Source organism: Caloenas nicobarica, chromosome 1, assembly GCF_036013445.1.
Source record: "Caloenas nicobarica isolate bCalNic1 chromosome 1, bCalNic1.hap1, whole genome shotgun sequence".
Classification (NCBI taxonomy): domain Eukaryota; kingdom Metazoa; phylum Chordata; class Aves; order Columbiformes; family Columbidae; genus Caloenas; species Caloenas nicobarica.
The window spans coordinates 13692141-13718045 of NC_088245.1; the positions used below are offsets into that span (position 1 = coordinate 13692141).

Genomic DNA, 25905 nt, shown 5'->3' on the forward strand with positions numbered 1-25905 from the left:
AGATGTCTAGTTATTCAGGCGGACAAGTCAATTTTCTTTTCCTTTTTTGTCTTTTTAGGAGGCTTGTGTGTTTGTTGTAATCTAGCCTCTGATATTCCTGACGTAATAACATACTCCATATATTTTTTACACAAAGGTAAGATTAACCTAGTAAGTTATGCTTCATTGTGGAAAAGGTCACGTTGCTGAAAGAGTCACAGAATGCCTTGCAAAACAAATAACTGCCAAAGTCTGCAGACAATAAACTACTGTGGCTGGTGTTTAAAGACAGCAGCTGCCTTTAGCTGTGAAGTTGACTTTACTGCTGTCAACTTCCTGCCTGATGCTGATGCTGAAGCTTCAAACCAGTGGCCTCATGAGTGACTATTAATTTGTCCCTTATTTCTTGCCAGACTTTCTGGCATGCTGAGCACAAGCATCAATGAAATCTGTGGGAGCCTGCAGGTGTGTTGTACTTATGCCATAAGGCATTTGTATGGGAAATAGAGCCAACAGCTCTTAGCTTGAATGTCTGTTTAGAGTTCCAGCCCAACATGTCATTTTCACAGCATGAGGTGTAACACCCACTAAGAATAGTTGCAATCTAAGTGGTGCTCTAGTTCTTAAAATTAAGATTTTTTTTTTCTGTCAAAGTGTAAAGAACAGTGTTTTATTCTGATCAGAGCAAAACTTGTCATTAGCAAGATCTTTCTTGTTTGATATATGGAGGAGAGAGGCGAATTATTTCTCAAGTGAGAAGCTGCATGGTATGGAGTAACCATATTCTAGTGGATGATATGCATCTGTTTTACTTTGTGTTTATTTTCTTGTGTCAGGAAACTTTTTATGTGTCAGAGCTGCACTAACATGTTGCTTTGCTGCTGGAGCATTGTGGGATTGAAAGAACTGCATTTTTGTGTTCTTGAAGGCATTAAAAAATGCGATGTCCGTTCTGGGTGTGGGAGCTCCCTGCGTCGTACTGTTATGAAGGGCTGATTTCCCCAGATGTGTTTGTGTAGCTAAAGGGTGGTTGCATTGCTTGTACATCCCCACCTGTACCAGGAAGAAACTGAGGGTAAATATGGTGGCATCAGCTGCATCTGAAATAGCACTGATGGAATAGATTTGTTTGGTGCAAAGCTGTTTGTGGACTGCTGTAAGATTAATCACTCATACGAGATAATTTAAGACTTGTCCTGGGGTGACCCACAGAAGTAGTGGTGTATCAGGTCCATCAGCCACATTTTGGAGACGTGAGGAGTTCAAGTCTGTGCTGCAGCATCTGTAAACTTAGAAGGAATCTTCCCTCCCCCTGGTAAAGCAGGTCTCCATAGTCACTTGAGGCAGCATAAACACAGAAGTGATGTTGCAGGTGTATTCTGCAGTGCTGGTATTAGCTTGCACATGTTGGCAAGTAACAGAGTGGTGATGGTGAGTATACTGACTCATTACAAGCAAAGTTCAGTCAGTATCTTGTGTGAAAAACTGTTTTACTAAAATACCCCTTCATCTGTAGTGTTGCTGTTGGTCTTGGAGGTTGTCTTTTTTTTGCATCTGATCTTGGAGCTGTCATTTATTTTTTTTTGAAGCGCAGATAAAACTTCTCTCTGCTATGGTCAGGAATCAAAGTTCTCGATGAGTGGTTGAAGCTTGGCTTGTGATCTACTTTTTTTCCTTGGTGGTCTTGTAAACTGGAAATCTATCATATCTTGAATTTTCATGCAATATTAAGTAGCATCCTGATCATGACACCATTCAGACTTCAGGACACTGCGGTATGGACGTAATCACAGTATCATAGAATGTCCTGAGTTGGAAGGGACCCACAAGGATCACTGAGTCCAACTCCTGGCCCTGCATATGACAACCCCACAGTTCACACCGTGTGTCTGAGGGCCTTGTCCAGTCTCTTCTTGATGAACACTGTCAGTCCTGGGGCCCTGACACCTCCCTGGGGAGCCTGTTCCAGTGCTGCAGCACCCTCTGGGGGAAGAACCTTTTCCTAATGTCCAACCTAAACCTCCCCTGGCACATCTTCCTGCCATTCCCTCGGGTTCTGTCATTGCTCCCTGGAGAGAAGAGATCAGCTCCTGCACCTCCTTCTCCTCCCCTTGTGAGGAAGCTGGAGACCTCTTGTCCAGGCTGAACAAACCAAGTGACTTTAGCCCCTCCTCATACGGCTTCCCCTCCAAATCCTTCACTGACTTTGTAGCCCTCTTCTGGACACTCTCCAGTAGCTTTGTCTTTTTTTTATCCTGTGGTGCCCAGAACTGCACACAGTGCTCCAGGTGAGGCCACACCAGTGCAGAGCAGAGCGGGACAGTCACCTCCTTCACCTCGCTGGCAATGCTGTGCTTGATGCACCCAGGACATGGTTGGTCCTCTTGGCTGCCAGGGCCACTGTTGGCTCATGTTCAACTTGCTGTCAACCAGAACCCCCAGATCCTTCTCCACAGAGCTGTTTTCCAGCATCTCGTCCCCCAGTCTGTATGTACAGCGAGGGTTGCCGTGTCCCAGGTGCAAAATCCGGCACTTGCCCTTGTTGAACTTCATGGGGTTGGTGATTACCCAGTTCTCCAATTGGTCCAGATACCTCTGCAGGGCCTCTCTGCCCTTGAGTGTTGACAGCTCCTCCCAGTTTTGTGTCATCAGCAAATTCATTAAGTAATCTCTCAAGTCCTGAGTCCAAGTCATTTATGAAGACATTGAAGAGTGCTGGCCCTAAGATGGATCCCTGTGGAGCCCCGCTAGTGACTGGTTGCTGGCCTGACATAACCCCATTTACTAGAACCCTTTGAGCCCAGCCTGTCAGCTGATTGCTCACCACATCTGGAGGCCAGTTATTGTCTCTTTAGTTAATTTGATTTTCAGCTTTTTTTAGAGATTGAGGAAGTTTGGGGGCTCTATGTCATTCTTACTGGATGCCAGACAAAGTATGGTGCAAGTCTAGAATAAAATAATAGTTGTGCTGATGCAAAGCCCATGGAAACACAGGAGGTCTGAAATTAGCCTATGTTTAAACAGAGCTGAACTGAATTACAGCAATAGGGCACACGGATAAACAAAACGGAAATTCTCTAAAGCAGTTGAAAGATCACCAAAATGTGAAGCACAGCAACTTAAAGGATTTGTGTTTGGGTTTTTTGGGGAGAGAGGTATTTTCACACAAGCTTGCTCTGGGATGGAATGCTTCTTTAAACACAAACATAGGCTGTGCAGTGCATGGCCAGTTTCCGCTTGCTAAAGAACTGCTTTGTGTGGATGCAGGTCTACTAAGTGTGCAGCAGCGCTGTTTGGGATGAAGTAAATCTGTCTGTGCGGACAAGCCTGTAAAATAATCTAAAATATCCCTGTTTGGGCGTATTGGCACTGTTCAAGTTTCTAGCTGTATAGTCATACTTGGCTTGTAACAGATGGTGTTTGTTTGGGTTTTTTAAATTCATTATTATTTTTCCCCAGGTTACAACAAAACTTTTACAGTTTCTCTAGAAAGAACAGAAACTCATCAATTGAAGGAAATGGCTTTCATGAATCTTGGTAGGTTACTTGTGTTATTTCCCTGTGTGACTTCCATTCTCTGTCCCTAGTTGAGAGACAAATGGGTAATCCTTCTCTAGAAGGAAAGGTTTTTTTTTTTCTTGACTTAAAGTAATTGTGTTATTTCTGTGTTATTTTGCTTTTTTTCATTTATTTTTGGCATTTGCAACTGTAATACATCACTATTGCAAGCAACTTCCTCTGAAGTTACTTTGGAATCTTGTCTGGAGATCAGCTGCTGACTTTTGAGTGTCCTGAGCCTCTTGAATCCTCCCCTGGAAATCCAAATGTATTGCTAGTGTTTCCTGTGTTAATAGAACAGCAGCTTTTAATTAACTCCTTTTATATTTCCTAGATATAATCAATTCCATCAGAGAGAAGTGAGCCAAGATGAGAATCATGTGAAACAGCCTCTTAAAGCATATAAGTGAACAAGCAAATAAGTGCTCAATTGACCACTGTTATTTTCTTTAAATAGACTATTATGTGGCTGCTTATTTGCCTGGCCGGTTCCTGCACCTCCTGAATATTCAGCATCCTGACCTGCTGTGCTATAGTCTGTTTCTGACAGGTATAGTAAGACTGCTGCTTGAAGTCATTTTATTGTTGTAGAGGAAACTTATTCAAATCTCTTTCCATGAAAGTTGTATTTCTCAATATTTGCATTATTGCATAGTGTTCTGAAGGAGAGAGATTAAAAAAATAAGAACGATGTTTTTGCCACTTTCCATTTTAAAAAGAGAATCTAAAGTGACATTTCATATTTCATCTATCATGATCTTCTAGCTTGTTATGAAATGGAAGACCTTTCACTGAATTTGAAATTCTTTGCCTTGGTTTCATAGTTTCCCTCCCCCCATCTTTGCACATGCTTCTCCGTCCTCCACTGTTCTCAAATTTCACATGGAGATGTAAATTTGATTTTACATTTCCTTCCTCCAATTGAGTTGCTCTAAATGTGTGTGTTTGTAGGGTGTGGGGAGAGGAAATCTGTGTTTCCTTCACCTGATCAGGCTGATGCAATTTGATTTAGAGTCTCATTTGAGAGGCACATTATTTCATTTCCAACAAATGTGTCTTTGTGGGAAGTGGGTTATTTTTGGAAGTGAAGGGCCTTTGTTTGAAAACAGAAATCGATTTTTCCGATTGGGTGAAGGAGAGGTAAGTGGTGGGAGCTGGTGCAGGGGTGGCATCACAGGAAGCTAATACCTGTTGTTTATACATAATTAAATGCTGTTCTGCTAGAAATGAGTGGAAAGCATCACTGTTGTATGGTGGGCCTGATGTAAAGGGTCTGGAATTCTACTGTATAGCACTGTGGTGGTGAACCTTACTATTAACATAGACAAAGTGGTTTTGATATGATGCTTCAATCAGTAATCACAGAGCAGAACCTACCTGTTCTGGCCATTGGGACTGATGATAAGAGATCCACTAATACAAGTTTGTATTATGATTCTGCATGTGAGCAGTTCCGAGCTGTAACCTTAAGTGCTAATTCTAGTGTTGTATCTGTATTACTAGCCTCGTGCCTTCTTTGTTCTATCCTATGTACCGTGATTTGTCCTGTGACAGCATTGTGAGCCTCAGATCTGTATACCACCTCTGCTTCAGCCATAGGGAAGGAGAGAACTGAGTACGGACTGTGCTCCTCATTTGTTTTACCCAGCCAGCACTATTCTTTCTCCTTTTCAGCATAATACCAGGGCAGCTACTTCAAGAAGCAGACTGTTCCTTACTGCTGGGGATCTGGGATTCTTAAGAGAAGTACTGGTAGCAAGCATATCTTACATTCTTAGACCTTTTTTTTCTCAAACCAATGTTCTTCAGGTGAGGATGCAAGAATTGACATGTTGCAAAACTGCTCCATCCGATCCCTGCTCACGTCAACAGTCTTGGATTGCTGTGTAGGAAGTGTATATGCTGTGAGCATCAGTGACAGTGCCATACTACGCTTCCTACAGAACAGCAAACGAGACAGTGAGAGATTGGCAGCTCTACATTGTGCTCTGTTGTACTTCCGACACACAGGAGACTTGGAAACGCAGGTAGGAAAAGAATCTCCTCTAAGTTTTTTCAGTGACTGGTATCTTATACAAAGCATGGTCAGGGCATGAGTGATATCAGCCAAAGATAAGTCCTGATTCACATGTACCTTCTCGTAGTGCCAAGAGACTCATCACCTGGGCTGCCCAAACTGCTTTATTGGTCAAGGCTGTCCTGAAAACACTTATTTCCCTCTCACTACTTCACACAAAGTGTTACTACTGAAAACAGTTTCTACAGTCTCTTCAGACACATGCTTGAACAGAAAGGTGTGACAAGCTCCCCTGTTTTCATTCTGACAGATTATTTGGTGGATATCTGAGAACCTGTCATCATGTCATTCTTTTGACCCCATTCAAGAATTTATCATTGGTAGGTATTCCTTTTCCCGCGTACTGAATTTTCCTGCATACCGTAGTTGTGACATAAGGAGAAGCCACAATGTCACAAACTGACACTCTTGTTTCCAAACATTTTGGTTACAATTTGTGTTAACTAGCCTGCATTTTGCAGTGTTAGGAACAATATCAGTAGTTTAGAACATACGTAGGTATCTCAAAATCAGATTGGCAGTAAAACTTTTCAAATGCATTCTTCCGTCTAGTGGAACAAATAGATTTATTGATATTTTAGGTCACTGGAGAGCAAATTATCTGGCTCCTGTATTATATATCTGGGATGTAAATAATTGAGATTGGAGCAGAGGAACAAATCTCTTCTAGCCCGACCCAAACCATTTTTTCAGAAGGATTTGGCATATCATGATATTCTCTTCTAATAGCTGATTCCTCAGCCTGGCCAGTGCGTGTCCTGTGCCCTGAGCCTTTGTACAAAGGACCCCTGCAGTGCTGAGCTGCAGCCAAGCAGCTGACCTGGCCCTGCAGCCATCTGGGCTTCTCTTCCTCCTTTTGTCTGCAAAATGGGACTAGTTCCACCATGGAGGAAGCTGTTTCAGAGGCAGCAGCAGGACTTGTACCTTAAAGTGCTAGCTAAGGAACAGACTGAAATCTACTCTTATTAACTGATGGTTTATAAAATTTTGCCCTTATAAATGTTTTTACTTTGCATTCAGCCTCCCTGTACTGCAGAATGTGTCCAGAAACTCACAACCTGGATAAGCTTTTGCCCTACACGTCACTGCTTGACTGGATGGGGGTAAGATAACAGCTAGTGCTTCAATGAATAGCTAGAGGGAGTCTTTTTTTTTTTTCTCCTTTAATTGAACCTTTAACTTGTATGCGTTACCTTTTCATAGACATGCTCTAATTCCATATCTATGCTTTATGACCATTTTATTTTGCCAAGTCTTAATCTTAGTGGTATTTTCCATGAGTCCTATTTTTTGTCACGAAATAAAAGCATTTATAAAACAAGAACAGCTACTGTAATGAAACGGATTATTACATCTCTTAGTTTTCATACTGTGGTGTTAATTTATTGCTTATCATGAGGTTTATAATGAATACAAAATGTTTAACCAGGAAAATCATGCAGTTACTTCCAAGACAAACAGTATCAGTAGAGTTACAATTTATGAGTAAGTTTACAGAAGTAAAAACTTTAGGCAAGACCCTGCAGTTAAAATAGTGTATTTTAATTTTTCTGATCTGACACAGTTCTAATGTGTTCTCTTTTTATAATGAGATGAGTGAGAGAAACATTATCCGTATTTCTTTTTGGCAAAATCGAATGTACAGTTTTGGCTCACTAGCAAGTTTCACAACAGAAATGGGTAATGGAGATTCACTTAGATACCCAAACAGGCCTGTGTTTTATGCTAATTGATTTATATTCTTATAATTTGTCTATATTTACAGATTATCCCTGGAGTAACGTGTGCGACAGACATTATTTCTCTACCTGTGTTAGAGGTAAGTTCCATGTAAAAACCACATTCATATTTGCACGTTAGGAGCTTTTTTTTTGTGGGGATTTGATAAATCCTAATAAAGCAGTGTCCTGACAGCCCTATCCACAAATAGGGGCGAATAGAAAATTGCCCTGTTTGAAATGTCTTATGCATTTGCTAAAATATCCGCTATTCAGACTGATGTCTCCTATCTCAGTGATGGGGTTTTGTTTCCATTTTCTGAAGAGACTGCTTCCATTCAACAGGGAAGGTCCTCTGGGACTTAATTCTTGTTAGATTTGATTGATATCTCTTAATTTAATGACTTAATTAGCTGGAGGTAAACTTGGCACAACAGATGTGTAGAATTTCTACGTATCTCTGGGTATCCCCACTTTGAGGGATATTTCATAGCGCTGCCGTTGATACCAGTGGTTCATGACCCTCTCACTTTTTGTCCAGAGCATCCTGTGACTGTACTGATGTCAGGGCTCTAGCCAGCTAAACCTGGACAAATTCATGCACAGCCTGGAAAAGGCGGTGAACTGGATGGGGAGAGCACATGCTGTTTGGGTAGGAAATTGTACTTTCCATTGAAAACAAAATGAATGATTCTTCCCATCTTTACTTCCCACTCCCTCAGCTCCAGTTTAGATAAATATTTGACATTTTCTTAAGTGTTCCCCTGCAAAATTTGAAAGAGGCTTTTACTAAGCAGCTTGTTGTGGAAGGCTAATGTTAAGAATCAGAGCTTGAACTCACCAGTACCAGCAACACATGGGAGTAAACTCTGGATTCATGACAATATTTCATGTAGCACTTTAAAAGAGGTGAGTCTGTTTCCTCCCCAGTGCTTATTAACTATAATAAGCTTATAGAGCTTCAGCATTCACAAAATCTTTTAAAATCAGGGCTCACTCACTCTGTACCAGTGTACCATCACAGCTGTGCTGCTACATATTCACGACTGCTGTCAGGGAATCAGGCTTTGCTGGGGAAGGCTGCCCTGAGAGCTGGGACACCTGGGAAAATCAAATCTTGAGAAAATTTGTTGCTAGATAATCCCTGTATTTCACTGAGGTTGAAGTTAGCAGGCTTTTAATTTGTCTGAGATTGAACCTCAAGCCCCTGGGGGCAGATGCCTTTAGCAGCTATGCTTCCTGATCGTGGAACTCATTTCCTATTTCTGTCTGAAACCTAAACAGATTGAAAAGGTCAGAGTTGACCTAAGACAAATATTTCCTGCTACTTTTGACTGCAAATTGCTCTGGCTCTTGAGTGAGGACAAAGCTTATAATACACAGGGTAAGGTTTAATGCCTTGGCTTCGTTGTTCCACTCCAGTGACACAAACCCACCGTAGCCTGAGTTTAGCTGGTCACTTCTTGGGGTTTCAGCTGGTGTATGTTGTTGGCATCACAAGTCAGCCCCTAGTGACAAATCTGGTCCTACAAGTAGTCCTTCTTTTACAAAGATTTCATGGCATTACACAGAAACAATGCTGAATTATTGCGTTGAGAAGCTTTTTAGAGTTCTCAAGCTCATGAATTGCTGAGAGCCTTTGGGAGGGCTCCATGTTGGCAAAAAAGAATTTGTGCTATATGAGTAACAGGTGTATTTTGATCACTAAATTCCTGTTCAGCAAGAGATATGGAGAGAGTCTGTGAGAAAGCGGGAACAGTCAAAGTCCAATTGTCAAAAAGCTTTCCATGAGGATTGCCATTAATAAGAGTCTAATTTTTTCTCTCCTTTTTAAAATCAGGAACCAAACTTGAAGGGGGTGCAAATAGGCTTGGACAGAAGGGAAGAGTGAAGGGGCTGGAGGAAGAAGGGAAGGAAATAGCAGGAGGTCCAGCAGAAGAGTAAAGATGTGTAGTGCAAGCAGTCATTGGAGACATCAGCCCAGGAATAGGCAGCCTCTCACTTGTGCTGTGCTGAGCCTCTGGGGAGAAGAGTGATGTTTTAGGGAGCAGCTGTGTAGTTCTGATACCTTCTCTGCTGGGGAGACAGTTCCCAGGGAGAGCATGGGCACCTCTTAAAGGTCATTGCCACCTTGTGTCCTTTCAGAGGAGTGTAGCAGAGAGCTCTTTGTTTTCAGTTAAAACAATGCTACTTACAAAAGGCTTCCTGGGAGCTTTTCATGGATTGCAACCTTGTAAGGCCTTGCTTTGACTTCTGGTAATACAATGTCTTTTAGGTGTTTGTGCTTAGGTATTAATTCCCGACTCTCTAGAAGTGGTCTGCAAAATAAGCACCACCTAAGAAGCAGCAGCCTGCTCTTTCTAGTCTTTACCCTGATGATCCTCAAGAAATAACAGATTTAATGAAAATAATCCCTTATTTTAAACTTTTGACTTTTTAATGAGGTCTAATACAGTGCAGGTTTTCAGTGCTATCTGCTTTTAATTCTGAAGTCTGCCACTTCCTGTTACAGACTCAATATAGGTAAGAATCTCACTGTTTTGCATCCTCCCTGCCACACATCAAACAAAATCCAGTGTGACCCGAATGGAATCTTGCAGTGGTGATGCTGTCGCAGTTGCATAAGTTGGTCACTAGATGATAGCCTTACACTGGATTTTTGATATTTCTCTCATTTCATATTGGCAATCTACTGCAGTAGTAGGTTGTAGATCTTGTTAGTTAGCTCCAGCAGGGTGAACATATGGTGCCATATGCACTCCTAGTTTCCAGCTGCTAAATATAACTAACATGAGGCAAAAAGGAGATTTATTTTTCTCTGCTGCAGCTACAATAATAAAGTGACAATCAGCACTGGCAGCAAGAGGGAAGCGGCTGGCAGGATTGAGTCTCTGCAATTTATTTTCCTTGGCAAATTGTATTTTATAGTAGGAAGTGGTTTTAAAGGCTTCTGATGTTTTCTTCTAAAGTTATTGTCATTGTAGAAAAGCAGGGGAAGGAGAGCAAAGTCCAGTGTGTCAATGCAAGATAGAGGAATATCATGAACTCAAAATTCTCTTCCTTTCAGTGTTGCTATTGTAGTGTCTCTATGGGAAGGTACATGTATATAAAAGGGGGGGGGCAAGAATAGCTAGTACCATCGCTTCTTTTTTGAACTGGCAAAAAGAATTGCCTTAATCTCATCTCTTCTTCAGCAATGATCACATCACTCCCCCTTTATAAACAGCAGCTTCAAATCTTTATACCCAGTCCAAGAACTAGCTCAGGAAACCAGTGTGTGTTTGTTTAGGTTTTCTGCCTCCTGTCTGTTCACAGCTGAGTTTAATTTCAGCATGAGAGTAAAAGGCTTTAGAATTGCTATGGAAACGTTTGGATTTTGTTTCTTTTCTGAGATGAGGCACTGTTATTTGAGGTTGGCAAATGGATGTTTTTAATGTAAGTATTGATGCAGCTTGAAAATAGTGGCAGCCTGCAGCTGCTGGGGTCATGGTGATGTTCCTCTGTTTGGAACTACTAGAAACCCAGAATGGGATTTATTTGACCAAATGTAAACATTTACATCTAAGTCAGTTGCCTAAGGCTCCTTTCACAGTCAGCAGAAGTCTAGACAATATGGCCAGTGTAGTCTGTGGTGCAGTTCTTCCCATCCCACCCCAAACATCTGAAATAGGTCAGATGAATTACAACCTAGAACTACTCACTTCTTCCCAGTGACTTGAAAGGATCTTAAGGCGGCAAAGTATCTGCATTACAGGCACTGAATCTTGACCACAAGTTTAAGTGCGTGCTACCCCTGCTGTCAAATCAAGGAAATCAAATTCCTGGAAAACAGTGTAACTGCTTTTGTTTAACTTTTTTCACTTAGACTGTGATGAAGCAATGTTAATCACAGTTCTTTCCAATCACTTAGTGGGAAGGTGATTAGGTTTTTTTTTTTAAGAGAGCAGCCTGTGTTCACTCTTTCCCTGCAATACTTTGCAGTTCCAAAACTCCAAAGACTTCTGGGAGAAACTCAACTCAAACTTGGAAAGTGTGAAGTATGCAGAGCCACACTTGCATTACCACAATAACGTGCTCAGGAAGGAATGGCTTAACCTTTCAGAAGAAGTAAGTATGCGTGCACCGAAACAATCTCCAGAGTTGCCTCTGAAGTGGGTGTTTTAATGCCAAACACGGAAGAGTTGGCTTTTTTATTTTGAGGATAAAGAAATGGGAAGTGCAAAGGCTTACAGTCATTTTACTTAAGGCGATTGCCTGTAGGTCTTATTCTGTTAAAATAGTGTGATAAACTAAATAAAAGCAAAGCTTGCATGTACCTGTATTGTCATGTGGGTTCGATATGGGTAGCTGGAAAGTGGGTTGAAGCCCCTCTGTGCATTATTTCCATTGGAAGGGAAAATCAGCTTCATTTCTCATCTGCGTTTTATCAGGGTGTATTTTAGTTGGCCTTCTACTTTGTTCATTTGGGGATTTCTGTTTGTTTACAAACCAGAGAGAGGAAAGAAGAACCACGGCATATTTGAGGCATATTTTTGAAAATGCCAAAAAGTAGGTACTGTTTTCTATTTTTACACTTTCTTATTTTGTTGAAATATGTTGAAGGATTTAGCATGCTATTTAAATAGTTGATTAGGTTTCTAATTAGGTATCTTACTTTAAAGATGATTATCCAGCTGAACATCAATTATTGGAATCCTTGTAATCACTACAGCATGATCTGAAATATCCAGGCCTCTAGAGCTAAGGAATTTATGGTGGACATGAAGAGTTATTCTTAACCTAGACAGGTAGAGTTTTTTTAATGCTATTTAATATATTTAAGTGTAGTCAGATGTACATTTCTTGGATTTCTTTATCTGTCTTTGAAAGATGAAAGGGTCACTTAAGCTTTTAATGTCCTTATGAAATCCTTTAGTGTAATGCATATGAAACAAGCTAATTGTTGTTTCAAACCCCAGGGTGCTTTCTCATCTGGACACTTGGGACTCTGGTAAGTAAAGCTTGTCTTGATGTAGGCCTTAACTCTACGGTTTATTAGAATATTTCTATCTAGCTCTTGGTGGCTAAAAATAAATTGCTGTGTGTTTTCAGCACTGAGGAGTTTATGGCATTGAGATGAGCAGTTATTATATTAGAGGATAGTGGTAGGATCATATGCTGACTAGGAAACCCTTGAAAATCAAGTTCCTACTTCATGTTGTATCTAACAACACAAGCGGTAAACCTTTGTCTGCCTAAGGATTTCTTCTTCAGGTTTTTTCTCCTGGAGCACAGTCACAATGAGACCATGTTACTGTTGAGTCTTGTCCACTTGCAGCTGCCTTTGCAACTCTAGAGATTGTGTGCAGTAGGAGATTATAGCTGGTGACAAATCACAGGGTAGAGAAAGCAGACAGAATGAATTTCCCTAGGCCATGGACACATCAGATTTTGTGATGCTCAGTTCCTCTACCACAGATACATAAACCAGAATTTAACAGTAAATTATATTCCTGCTGTTCACACATCAGTGCCTTCTATGTGCCCTGTCACTGTGTGCTGTGAAATGATGCTGATCTAAGTGCTGCTCTCTACCTTTTTTACAAAGAATTTTCAGTGTATTCATTTCCAGCCCCTAACACCAGTCACCTGCACTGCTGCTGGTTATTGCTACGGGCTCTGACCTTTAGAGACCTTGTACCAACTTTGCTAGCCTCAGTTCATGTTTTCTAAAGGTGCTTATTGATGAAGCGAGGTGTTTAATTGTTAATGTCAAACTTCTAGATAGCTGCCAGCCAGTAACAAGCATCCATGTAGTGTACCTTTTCTATAGATTTTTTTCTTCAGGTTCTTTAGGATCAAGCAACACAAGTTTTTGTGCTGCTGTAAGCGGTGGAGTAGATATATTTCAAGGTGAGAAAAGATGGCTGCAAAGAATTCTGTAAAAATTTAGCACTTGGGTATGTGAAATACTGACTTAATTTTGTACTACATCATTAAAAAGGAGATTGTGTTTCTTTTTCCTTTGCTGTTAGTAGACAGGAAGCACTGATTAGGAAATACAGGGTATTAAATTTCAGTACATATATGATAGCCTCCATCCATTTAGTTAGAAAAGTTGTGTTCTTTTACACAGTGGTCTGCAAATCTGAATAACAGAAGCAGCCAGACATTAGGAGAGAACCAGGAAAGTGGGAGGTGATTCTGTGGAGTATTTACTTTCTGTCTAGCCATTTCCTTGGAAAAGCCATGCAGCTGTTTTAGCTTGTTTGTTTGTAGATGACAAGATCTAAATAGCATATGCATTTGCACTGGTGTTACCAGAAGTTTTTCAGTGCCTCTTTGCTCTACTGTATCACCACACTGTGCTAACTCTTAAATATCAAAGAAAAGAGTAATGCAGATGAAATGTAAAGTGGTGTGACACGCTTGTGCTCCTCTAAGCTCAATGTTAAGCATTTGAGGGAGAAGATGGCAGATACAGGGTTATTTTCCTTTCCTCAGTTCTCTTACACAGTCCTTGATTTGTCACTATTTCAGTTCTGTAGGTGAGTAGGTCAAGCCACAACTTCTGTTTGTATATATTTCTAAGTACTTTTGAAGCTGGTTGAAGTCTTACGGTATTTCTATTGTGTCATGTCCTTGACTGATTCTCACTTGATTTATTTCAGAGGAAAGGCTGGTACCTCTCTTTCAAGAGGAAGATTATCAACAGCAATTGCTGATGGGACTGGTATGTGCTTTTGTCACAGTGTGCACTAGAGGACGCACAGTCTCAACTAATGTAAAGAGTGAGCTTGTAAGTTCCAGTGCTGAGTGGAAGCTTACTCAGAGTAGCTATGGGACAAATGTGGTTTTTAATAAGTTTTAGAGTTCATAGTGATGATATGATATCTTAACAGGTCATGGTGTCATAAGGCATAGGGGAAAAACAACAATGGAAAGTTGATTTGACAAAAAGCTTTTTCCCAATACAACTTTTCTTTGGCTAGAAAATGTTATTCCATCCTCCTTGGAGTTCATCTTAATCTGTAAGTTATTTTTGGGCTACTATACATCCCTAAAACATGTATAGGTGAATTCCCCACCCACTGCAAGATCACAGATCTTCTTGCTCCTTGTTTTAACACCTTCTTACTATCTCCTTAATCTTCTACCTCATTTCTGGGACTGCTATGGCTGTTCTGAGATCCCTTCCTCTTTTGTGCAGTTTTTACTGATCTTCCCAAAGGATTACCATCTTTATGCTTCTGGGTAATAAGTCCTGTCTCAAATCCCTACCTGTGCTCTTTGTCTAAATACATATCTTCACTTATCTCTTGTTTCATTTGGTTTTCACTTTAAGAGAACTCTTCAGCATTCCCTGGAAGATTTCAGCACTGCATCTGTGAAGAACATATCAACACTGTCCTGTGTGTCCAAATTTACGACAAAGTTTCATTCTTTGCAATCTTGCCCACGTGTTTCCAAGTCCTGTGCCTCATTCTCTGAAGTTTGTCTACATTACTTCCCTGCAGTTTATTGAGAGATCCAAAAAGCAGGTCACTGCTGTCTGTTGCTTATGCTTTCCTAAAGCCTAGATTGCTGTCCTGACCCATTGAGACTAATTTACTTGTAAACTGCTTGAGAGAGAAATTTTGTTTGTCTCGGTTTTTCTCGGAGCTCTGAAACAAATAGCGCTTCATAGTAGTTCTCAAAGAACCAGTATGGACTTGGGTTGCAGTCAGAAGCTGAGTGAGGTCAGACAATATTTCAGGAAGGAGAGGGTAGGGAGTGGCATGGACTGTATGATAACAAACACCTGATTTTAGACTTTACAATTAATTTTTAACCTGAAGTTGTCATTAATCACTCAGGTTCTCCATTCGTTGGCTACTACCACAAACTCTATTTGTGCTAGTTTCTTCTATTTTAAAATCCCTCAGGTTTATTTGCTTGTAATGAAGACTTATATTGTCAGGATTCAATGTTCATATTAAAATCCTTCTTTTACCTTGTTTGCTTGTCTTGACCCAGAGGCATGCAAGAACTGTAAGCTTTTTCTCTTCAATATCAATGAGAGTTCAACTTAGCACTCATTTTGCTGAATTTGTACTGAGGAATTACTTTGACTATTCAGATCTGCTGTTGAATTTGGCAAGACTGTGTGGTAGCTTGGGCTCTCACTCTGAACTGAACTCTTGTAAAAAGGAAATGTTTGGTTGTGCTAATGCCTATTGATTCAGCCCTGCACCGGCTGGAGCTTTTGCATCTTTTTGAAGATGCCACAACAACATATTGTGGGCTTTTTTTTCCTAGATGGTTGCTCAGCTAAAGGATCACCTTATGAGACATCTACAGTATGTAGGAAAACAGAAGATTGACCAAATAGTTCTGGATTATGTTGCAAACCTGGTTAGTTTGATTTCATAGTCACTATTGTGGACAAGCGTGTATTTGTTGGGGGGGGTTGGGTTTTGAGTATGTACTGTGTGTATATAACCATATATTTGGTGGGAGGAGAGAGGGATTTTTTTAATAAGTTTATCCATATTTTGCTGCTTAATATTGTATATACTGATGAAGGAAATAATACTTAAATAATATTGAGAAGAGTTGTATTTGTCACTCAGAATATAGAACAGTTCCCTTTATAGCTTGTACAAATATGGTCTACTCCCAGAAGCGAAAATGTGAACTCATCCTGAAAGCTGAAAGAATGGTCTTTATAAGCATTTTGTTTCCTGTAGAATGCATTGCTGCATGTCTTGAATAATGAAAGTGCCATTAGGGGAAATACAAATTAAGAAAAAAAAATATTTCACTCCAATATGGTTTGAGAGTAAATCGTCAGTACTCCTACATGCTGCCCTCGATGGGCTTTTTGTGAGACAGAGTTTTGCCTGAAGAAATCCATGTAAACTACACTGCAAATTTGCTTTCCAAATTCTTATTTTTGTTTTTCATGCTCTTAAAGAGAAACTTTAAAAAATAAGCTGTAAAAACTGTGCATAGGAATTATTGTATCTCATTTTGTCTGTCTCAACGTCAAGTCCTTTAAATGTAAAATGCAGAGTCCACAAAAGCTCACATGGCAACTAGTATATAATATTCTTTGCACTAGCACTGTCACCTGCTTCAGCAGAAACTCCCTTCAGTGCTGTTTTCCAGGGCTGGAAATCTCAGGGAACTTTCTTGAGGCTGCATCTTTTTTGAAGTCCTGAGCACATGAGTTGGGCTGTCAATGTTTGTGTTCTCTGAGCCACTGCACCTGCCACTGAGGTTACTGACCTTGTTAATCAGACCTGGCTCTATAGCTTGACAAGTTGTTTCACTGGTAATCTGCAGTCTGTTTTCTGTATCTTTATAGGAAAGAAATCTAGTTGCTGATTAAACTAGGAACAGGACAGCATGAGCCAAAGCTTCGTACCTGAAAACAGTGCTGAAAAAAGCAGAAGTGGAATGTTTGTTCTCCTTTCATTTTTTCCAGTTATCATTCTTAATATGAACTAAGATAAAAAATATGAAAACACTTATGCAGCCTTGATCTGCAAGACTAAATTATTGTAGACTAAATCTTATAATCAAAACAAATCTCAGCCCTCCCCATCAGCAAAAACTTAAGATTTTTTTTAACATAACTGAAAGCAAGAATTCTCTCAACTGAACTTACAGACTTCTCTGCTAGAGAAGTTAGTTAAGAAGAACTACTGTAAACAAAGATATCTCTAAAAGTTGATTCTGCCCTCTGGCTGGTATATCTTAGGTGCTCTTTGTAAATCTTTAGAAATTATTTCATTGTCGGGCTTGGGTTTCTGTTTATCCTGATCAGAAACCCTTATGTCTTAAGCCTTTTTATATCCTAAATGTTTGGAAGTTCTTCAGGGGAATGAATTATGTTACTGTTTCTTGTAGCTGAGCTACTGAAACTAATGAAACACCAAGAGACTTGAAATGATTTGCTTGTCTGTTTGCTTTCATAAAATTCTGGTTTATTATGTTCAGGAGCAAATTGTGTGTAGCCACTGTATAAATCAGTTGCAGCTGAAGTCAAAGTAGCCAAGACATGGGAGCATTAACAGTTTCTCATAAAACGACAGACTAGTGGCTGGTTGCTGTCAGAACTGTGTGTGTGTACAGAGAAGTAATTTGGGGAAGTGTGAATGAAATGTCTCAGTGGGAATTCTCATGTTTGCTGAGGAGAACTGCAGAGCCTGAGTTTGTCTGGTTACCAGTCATATTCCACTTCACCTGCTGTAATGGTTTGCATGTCCACGTTCTCTCTCTCCCTTGTATCTGAGCTTTACTCTATCTGTTTCTCTCATTTTCATTTCAGCAGGGCAGGGAAGGGGGGACATAACTTACAGAAGCAGTGTGACCTTTGCTGTGCTGACAGCAAGTGGAAGAGGAGGCAGAGGGAACAGCCAGCCTATGACACAAGAGACAGACCAGAATAGACTTAAAGGTTCTCTGAAAGTTGCTGCTGTGGCTGCACCTTTCTGGCTGCTGCCTGTGGCGAGCTGTCATCTGAGGTGGCCTCAGCTGCAGAGGAACAGAAGACAGACACCATTTGGATTCAAGTTTCCTCAGAAGGACTGTGTACTACCCCTTGCACAGGAGGGAATCTTGTCTTACTCCCTTTTCTCCTTTGGTCCTGAATCTTTTCTTTCCCTGCTTCCGGGTCTTTCCTGTAGGAACAGCTGCAGGAGCTGAGCACTTGTGGTTCCAAATGACTGTAGTGGAACTTCCGTCTGCCCAGAACCTTTGCTTGGAAATGTAGATGGTTGGAGACAGCAAGGTGCTCTGCACGTGTCAGCCTAGGCCCTACTGCATGCACTGTTTTGCCATGGATCATGTGTTCTCTTACTAGGTTAGAGCAGTCCAAGGGAAATGGTTTCTGATACTCACCCAGAAAGGCTTCATGGGGTGTGTCTTTGTTACTAAATGAAAAATGGCTTTGCCTCGAAGGTGTGGGCTTAGCTCTTAATTTGGTTCCCCCAGAGACCTGCTGCTAGCCTTGGTGAGGAAGCTGATCGTACTCCCTCTATAAAACAGATATTTCCTTTCTCCCATGCATATTGTCCTGTGGGTCATGTGCTGAAAAAGTTTGGGATATAGCTTCTCTTTATGTATTTTCTACAGTGTTCATTGTGGCTGATCTCCAAAGCGGGTAGTGCTGTTGGTGAGGGTGTAATGTCCCAAGTATTTAAGTATGTTGTGATAGCTAGATTGACTATGACTTAAGTAGTTATCTTTCTGTACTCTGCAGAAGCTGTACAGTTTGCTGTATTGCTAAGCAAAGCATATTGCTTCTGGAGTATCATACCTGTGAAAACAGTTTTTGTTGTACAGAGAAGAAGTGATTCTGGAGTCTAAAAGAAGCTTCCCTTCACTTCAACAATGATCTTCAGATCCAGCTGTACCTCCCAATGCAGAGGCCTTAGCTGTACCCTGTGTGTTGGCCAGAGATGAAAGTCATTCCAGCAGCAGTTGTGGTTCTTGTGACCCTTCTCTGAAAACTGGAAACCACTCATTTCCCGGGAAATGAGTGGAGAATCTTGCTACACTCTAGAGAGATTAAACTGGAGCTTTCCACTGCATGCATAAAGTATGAAGATGGAAAGTATTAGGTGGTTATTCTGCATCAGGTGGCTGTGCAAGGCTCGATAGAGTGGTGGAGGGAAAAGGTGCTACTTCATAGAGCTTTCTGGCCAAGATGCCGAGGAAAGCACTTGGGAGCATATCTGAAGACCAATATTCCTGTTCTGGTCTTTATGTATGAACTTTTCCAGTGTGTCCTGTTTCTCTCTTGCTCAGAGCCTGTGACAAGTTAAAAGTTGGAAGGGGCAGAGCCTATGAGGAGAAAATAGTGGGGAAAGGGATTCCTAGATTCTGGCCATCCTGGGGGTGACAGGGATTTGTAACTTCATGTGGCACCTCTCTGCAAAATGGGGCCTAGACTTGCTTCCTGAGTTTCCTGGGATTGATTAGCGCACTGTGAAGCCCAGAGATAAAAGGTGCAGAGGAAGAATCTCAGTTCTGTTGCTGAGATGTGGAAGTGGTTACACATGACAGCCATGAGGGGCTGGCTACAGGATGTTGTTTCAGCTCTTTCATGCGTGGCTTCTCTTTTTCAGCTGCGGAAGCTTAGAAGGCCCAAGTGAGAGCTGGGCTTGTGGCTTTTGTGTGCTGACAGTCTGCACTGGATGTCAGCCTGGGAGCACTAAGATGTGACAATGTGGGCCAAGGGATTGTTGTATTTCACTGTGGACAAAAAGAAAACTCATGAGAGGAAGAGAGGCATTTGCTTGTCTTGTCTTTCCTCCTTACCAGGACTAGACTTGTGATTCTTCCTGCAGACTTTTTTCAGCAAATGGAGTATTCCACTGTCTGCATCATCCAGTTTTGTCTGGGCCCTGGGGACCTTTCCTTGTCAAATGCTCAGCCACTTGGACATGCAGTTTTTGCTTTCATGGCAAACAGATCTTTGAGAATTTGATGCAGAAGCATATGAGATCCATTGATTCCCAAGAAGCACCATGTGCTAGGATGTGGCATGTCTCGCGCAATGCTTTGGTGCACTGGAAACACTTACTTTAAACTTCTGGCATAGGGCAACTCAGTTACAACTCAAATTTTAATTCTTTATGTTTTAAACTCCTAGGAAAAAGAGATAAATACTGAAGTCTTAGTAGGAGTCCCATGATAAGTTTTTGTGTGTTGTGTTGTGTGTGGTTTTTTCTTTTTTTTAACATAAACTGGTGCGTGAAATGAATGAAGGCCAAGGACCTGCTATATACAGGCTTCTGGAAACATTCAGTCATTTCTTTGTTTTAGCTGAATCTGGTACATCGAATAATGAAAGAAGTTTGGAGGAGACACCAGCTTCATTCCTGCATCTTCTGCTTGTGAGCAAGTCATTTGTTAAAGTTTTCAGCCTGCCTTCTAAATTACGGATGTAATAATTTTGGTCTTCAGCAGTACTATTCACTTGAGCTGACAGTGCTTACCCTACTGTGAATGTCAACATGACTGTCACAATCTTTTTGATGATCCTGCTGGCCTTCTCTAAGCCAACATAAATATTAATCATGTAGGCAGTTTTACAGCTGGAGTTCAAAGCTGCTGAGTTCACAGTGGTGTTAAGCTGAGCTGTGGGTGTTGATCACTTAAAAAAACAGGTCACTTATACCAGCACTCAAAATATCTCACCTATTGCTGTTGGTACCAGATACTGCCAAGACACTTGTAAATGTGTAGCAGTGGGGGAAGGAGAAAGGGGACATGTTGACTTTGTGTGTCAACACTGAGCAGCAGGTGCTGTTAGGTGACAGATGCCCAAGTGAACAAGGTCACATCCCATGGCAATTCACCCAAAACACATTCATTTTAAGCACCTGTAGGACAACAAATATAGCTTATCTCTGGGGGATCCGGGCATCTCAGATTCCTAATATGTTGCTACTTTGTTTAAATGCAGTGATAAGCGAGGAAGTGCAGCAGAGTTTGCAGTGTTCCACTTCATGAGTCGCATTCTGGAAGCTGCAAACAGCTTGTGCCTGCCTTTGCCTCCTGGTAAGTCCTGTCCGCTGCTGGTTTAGTCACAAGTGAGGAGAGCAGTGCGATGAATTCCTCCCAGAAGAGCACTAGTTGCAGCATGTGTGTCAAGTTAGCTTTGGCAGGATTGATGTCTGTTCAAGACAGTTACAGAGGGGAAGACCCTCCATGAACACCTCTAAGTGAAATGAAACAAAACTGAATAGTTTCTACAAATAGAGGCAAGAAGTCAGAGGTTTCGTTCTGTGTCTTCAGCTTCTAGTGGAATGTTTGGGCACAGCCTTAGCTCAGAACTAAGATTTATGTTACTTTCATTTATTTCTTTTTCTTAGACAACTGGACCTTAGTGTCATGAGCTACAAAGGAAAATTCTATCCTGGAGGAAAAAAAAGTGGTGTTTGTTTTTTCTCATGCTGTTGTCCTGCCAATAGTTTACAGTTTTATCCTGAAAGGATTTCCTCCAGCCTTGACAGAAGAGCTGATCTTGCCAGCAGACTTTCCTTTCCTAGAGCTCCTCATAATTGCTTGGTCTTTTCAAAGCATTCGCTTATGTTTGTTACGGAAAGGCTTATTAACTTCTTAATGCTTTCTGTTTCTGTTTGAATCTTTCTAGTTTGTATTTCCTGATCTGTCTTTAGTCTTTGAAACTGTTTTGAGTATGAGGTTGTCCCTCGAACTTAGATTGTGTGGGTGCAAATGCTGACCTGTAACGGTGTCATGTGGTGCAAGAGCATCATCTGGCTCATAGTAAGTCAGAAACTCAAGTCTTAATGCTGCCTGTGGGAATGTGTGGATGGCAGCCACGTACTGAGGGTGGTGAGGCCTCAGTTTTTGATTAATTGGGAGGAAAGGAGATAAAAGACAAATTAATAGCACAATTCGGATATAAGGCAACAGCTTGGAGGTAATTAATGACTGTGCATGGCTGCAATGACTGTTTTGAGTCCCATTGGCTTTCCTCTTTCTGGCATGATTGTGCTTGAGAGGACTTAAAGCATGCCTAAATAAGGCTACATGATGTTTGATTAAACTCATTTCCTCACCAACTAGGAACAGTCAGAACTTAAAAGGAGTGTTGCCGTTAGCTAGAGTGATGCCAGTCTCTAATACAGACTTAGAAAAAAACATATATGGTTGTACCAAACAAGTTTGTCTTTCATAGGTTTTCACACTCTGCACTTGGGGCTTGGTGTTCGATGTCTCCCTCTGCACACCCTCCTGCACTACATTGATAATGGAGTCTTGCATTTGACAGAAACATGTGTCAGGAAATTGCTGAAAGGTACAGTGACTTTCCTGTGCTTTGTTTACCAGCCAGCTAATGGGGAGTGATGTCCTTTTAGCTGTTCAAACTCCAATACAAGATTTACTGCCCAGGAGACTCAGTTCTTCATCCAGAATGCTTTTTCAGTGAGGGCTGTAGCTGGTGGTGTTGCACAGCTGAAAGGAGAAAATTAGGGCTCAGACTGTAACATTGAGCATCACCGTAGTAGACATAAAATGTCTGTTTGGGGAGAACTAGAATTTATAGTTTTTCCACTTGGGACTTTGTAGAAAACTGAATACTAAAGATCATTATAGAATTTGTTGTGGGATTTCTGTGACTCTATTGAAGTGCACACCTGCGTATCGAAGTTAGTCTGCAATCCAGTCCTAAGCTTTTGCTTTATTTATGTTTGGAACAGGATAATCCTAGTGCTGGAACTTGTAAAGGGCTAGAAGCTCAATGTTACGAAGTAAAAATTCAAAATAAGTACACAAAAGCTTGCCTGAACCTGAATCCTAATATTTTTAGTAAACACCAAGGTTGTGAACGTCTTCTAGATAAAATGTAAGGTTACCTAAAGGTGGGAGTTAAAATTGGTTCTGTATGAACCCAAATATTCATCAAGAGGTGTCTAAGGCTTTGGAATGAAATAGAGAGTGAGACAAACTGACAGTTGTAGGCTCAGGTAGCATCACAGCCATGTTAATTTGCTTTTCAAGATCGGAAAGGAGGAAGAGAGAACTGTAGCATAAGTTTCCTGGGACACAGCAGCACCATGATACTGTCTCCAAGAGCTGCAACCACATTCCCTTGTAATGTGCTACTTTTCCAGTGTTCAAGAAAAGGGACACAATGTGCAGTATTAGTCTGTGCCTCGTCTTGGTAAATGAAATAAGTATGGGGAATTCTGCTTAGTGAAAGCATATTGGAATTGCTGTGTAAATAGTTACATAAAATGGTGAAGTGATGTAAAAAATATACAGGAAAAATATTTATGTAAACAATATAAACATGAATAACACTCCTAATGGCCCTTATTTAAAATTAAAATTTTCATTTGATTATAGAGATAATATTTATTCAGAATGTCTTGAGTAATAGTTGAAACTTTTGCTTATGTGGTTACCACTAATGATGGTGTGCGTTTTTTTGTTTGTTTTTTGGTTTTTTTTCTCCATTCTCTTGTAGATCTGGATGACACTGAGAAGAATGAAAAGCTGAAGTTCAGTATTGTCATGAGGCTTCCAGAGGTAACTAATAGCTTTGGATGTCATTTGTTGGATTTTGGAATCGATAGGAAATTCTCCCCTGTGCAATAGGATGAAGCCAATGGGAGACTTGGCTGTGATTCACACAGGGCACAGGTATGACCCGAACCTCAGCAGTTCCTCTGTCAGCTGCTCATGACCTGTAGGGTACCTTGGTAACTTTGGACAAATTGTTCATGTAAGTGTGTTTCATGGTGTCTCCAGTACCCTGCAGGAATCACATAGACAAGGATGACACCGCTCTGCTGAGTAACCATCTGCATAAAGCAATAACGGTTTTAATGGGGTGTAAAGAGGATTTGTGTGGGTGTATTTTTTTATCATCCACAAAAGGTTTTATTGGCACTTGGTTTTATTTATTTTATCAGATACGTTCATAAGCTGGTACAGTAAAAGCTGTAAAATCTGATCATACCACAACTCTTGGTGGGGATTGTATTAGGAGATCTCCCCTTCTGAAATCTCCCAGCCTCACCCATTGGAAAGGTGACTCATTTAGCCACATGCTTTAATTACTGATGCTCCATTAAAAGTTCCAGCAGAATGGGAGACTGACTTGTCCTTTTCCCCTTTTGTTCTTAGTGCACATCACAGCTCTGCAGAGGAAGCACAACATCTCAGTGAGCAGAGGGGAGCCAGGGATCCCCCTCAGGGAATGCCTTGCTGTACAACAGGGTTTTCTCAACATAAATTGCTTATTGTTTGTTATTTATCATGGGCTGTTACGTATAGTTCAGATGGCCAGAAGTGCTGCTTTGGTTTTCCTCAAACAAGGGTCTCTTTATTTGGCAGCAGTTTTGAGAGGGAGTAGGGAAGGAGAACGCCACAGGAGGTTCTTTGTCCTCTATCTTGTTTTGGGCAGGGGTTGGTGAGCAGGGGTCAGTGTGGGGCTGCTCAGAGCTGTTGGCCCCAGGCCTGGTGGGTGGGGATCACCATTCCAACCCGCTTTGACCTAGGGGCTGAGCTGTGAGGGTTTTGGAGAACATGTACTGCTAGTTACAGTGGACTCAGTGCCTAATTGTATCTATTTACAGCTTTGGGAAAAAATGCAGAGAATAGTTTGTTTGCCAAAAGGACCCTTTGCTGTGACTTGGACTATTTTGAGCAGGTTACATTCACTAGATGACTTCATTTGCATCAGAAGCAAGTATTTAAGCACCACCGAAACTGTCCAGCGTTTCCTAAATGAACTCTTTCAGCAGCCTATGTTGCAGAGCAACTGAAAGTTGCTCTGAGTTTCATGAGAAAAGATCTAGATAGGGAAAGGAGCAGAAGGTGGAGCTGATTTCACAGTGTGTTCATATTTGTTTGCTTATTGGCTAGGACTGGAAGATTTGGGATATCTGGGTTTGAATCTGTTTTGCCTTTAAGAATGTGAATCAATCTTGTCAATTCCCAGGTGATGCCCTAAATAATGGGATGCAAATTGTGTTCCCAGTATCTCTCCTTGTCAGCATCCTGTGTTTGTAAATTCCTTAGAGCCTGAGAGAAGCCTTGCTCTGAACGGAGCTTCTGTGCTATTCTTGGGGAGAAGAATGCCTCTAAACCAAGGAGTCACAGTAATGGATAAATAGTTATTTTAAGCCTCACTTAATATTTCAGTACACGTGCAAAGTGGGACAGAGGTTGTGGGATGGACTGATAGAAATTCACTGAGTGGCAAGGATTTGATTGTTACCCACGTTTTGGGAGTGTATTGTAATCTCTTAGTTACTGGCTATGGAAGGAAGGCTCTGTGGCTAAAAATGACATCTCAGCTTGTCATCACTGTCTGAAAGTGAAGCATGTGTGTTACAGCCTGGGGTTTGTTTTAGGTTCTTTCTTCCTTTTCTGCCTCCTAAGTTTCCACTGTCCTGTGTTTGTCTGAGGTTTTTGGTTTTGTTTTTTGTTTGCTTACTAGGCTCTTGGTCAAAAGGTCCGCCAGTTTTGGAATCATCCAGTAAATGCTAATTTCATTGCACGGAAATATGTGAAACTTTTGCTTGAGAAGCTGGGGAGCAGGCAGGTAAGAGCATATAGGCCATTTTAAAAATCTTTTGCTTTGACAGTGTTGAGATTAGTGGCCTTTGGAAGTCTTAACACACTAAAGGTAACACTGAAACTTGGTACCTGCAGCTTTGTGAACTAACCTGAAATATTCTCGCTTACAGTGCAGCAGGCCTATCCCTGAGAGACTCTCGGTCCCTGTGGAGTTTTTGCCACTTAACTACCTGACCAGTATGCTGGCAGAGATAGAGAATCAAGGTAATGTTAGTTCTGTACTTTAGAAGACCAGTAGTTGTTACCTTTTGATGCTCATGCCGAGTTGTATCCTGACTATATTGACATAACTGAGTTCTGAAACTCCAGCAATGTCTGAACATGTCAGCCTGGTCATCTTTCTGCTGATGGGAGTTGCCAGGGTCGTCTTTACTGCATGTCCTTTCTTCCAAATCCTCTCTATGCTGAATCCAATTAGCAAACTTGCATTTTACAGAACACATGTAGTGAAATGTGGTTGATGTACAGCAGGGGTGTCAAACT

General features: G+C 41.1%; 1 protein-coding gene across 4 annotated transcripts in view; it reads left to right on the plus strand.

Moving 5' to 3' along the window:
- GSAP (gamma-secretase activating protein) overlaps window positions 1-25905 on the plus strand; it is a 46891-nt gene that overhangs the window by 19863 nt on the left and 1123 nt on the right. For 2 of the 4 annotated variants that reach the window (XM_065630558.1, XM_065630569.1), the window contains exons 13-30: window positions 59-136; window positions 3439-3516; window positions 3995-4087; window positions 5347-5564; window positions 5865-5934; window positions 6635-6717; window positions 7380-7433; window positions 11314-11439; window positions 11825-11880; window positions 12291-12322; window positions 13983-14044; window positions 15610-15705; window positions 20128-20198; window positions 20771-20865; window positions 22010-22129; window positions 23303-23364; window positions 25283-25387; window positions 25533-25626. In XM_065630558.1, the coding sequence (XP_065486630.1) occupies window positions 59-136; window positions 3439-3516; window positions 3995-4087; window positions 5347-5564; window positions 5865-5934; window positions 6635-6717; window positions 7380-7433; window positions 11314-11439; window positions 11825-11880; window positions 12291-12322; window positions 13983-14044; window positions 15610-15705; window positions 20128-20198; window positions 20771-20865; window positions 22010-22129; window positions 23303-23364; window positions 25283-25387; window positions 25533-25626 (1593 nt within the window). The remainder of the gene's footprint in view (window positions 1-58; window positions 137-3438; window positions 3517-3994; window positions 4088-5346; window positions 5565-5864; window positions 5935-6634; window positions 6718-7379; window positions 7434-11313; window positions 11440-11824; window positions 11881-12290; window positions 12323-13982; window positions 14045-15609; window positions 15706-20127; window positions 20199-20770; window positions 20866-22009; window positions 22130-23302; window positions 23365-25282; window positions 25388-25532; window positions 25627-25905) is intronic. The other 2 variants (XM_065630587.1, XM_065630578.1) reach the window with 2 other exon arrangements.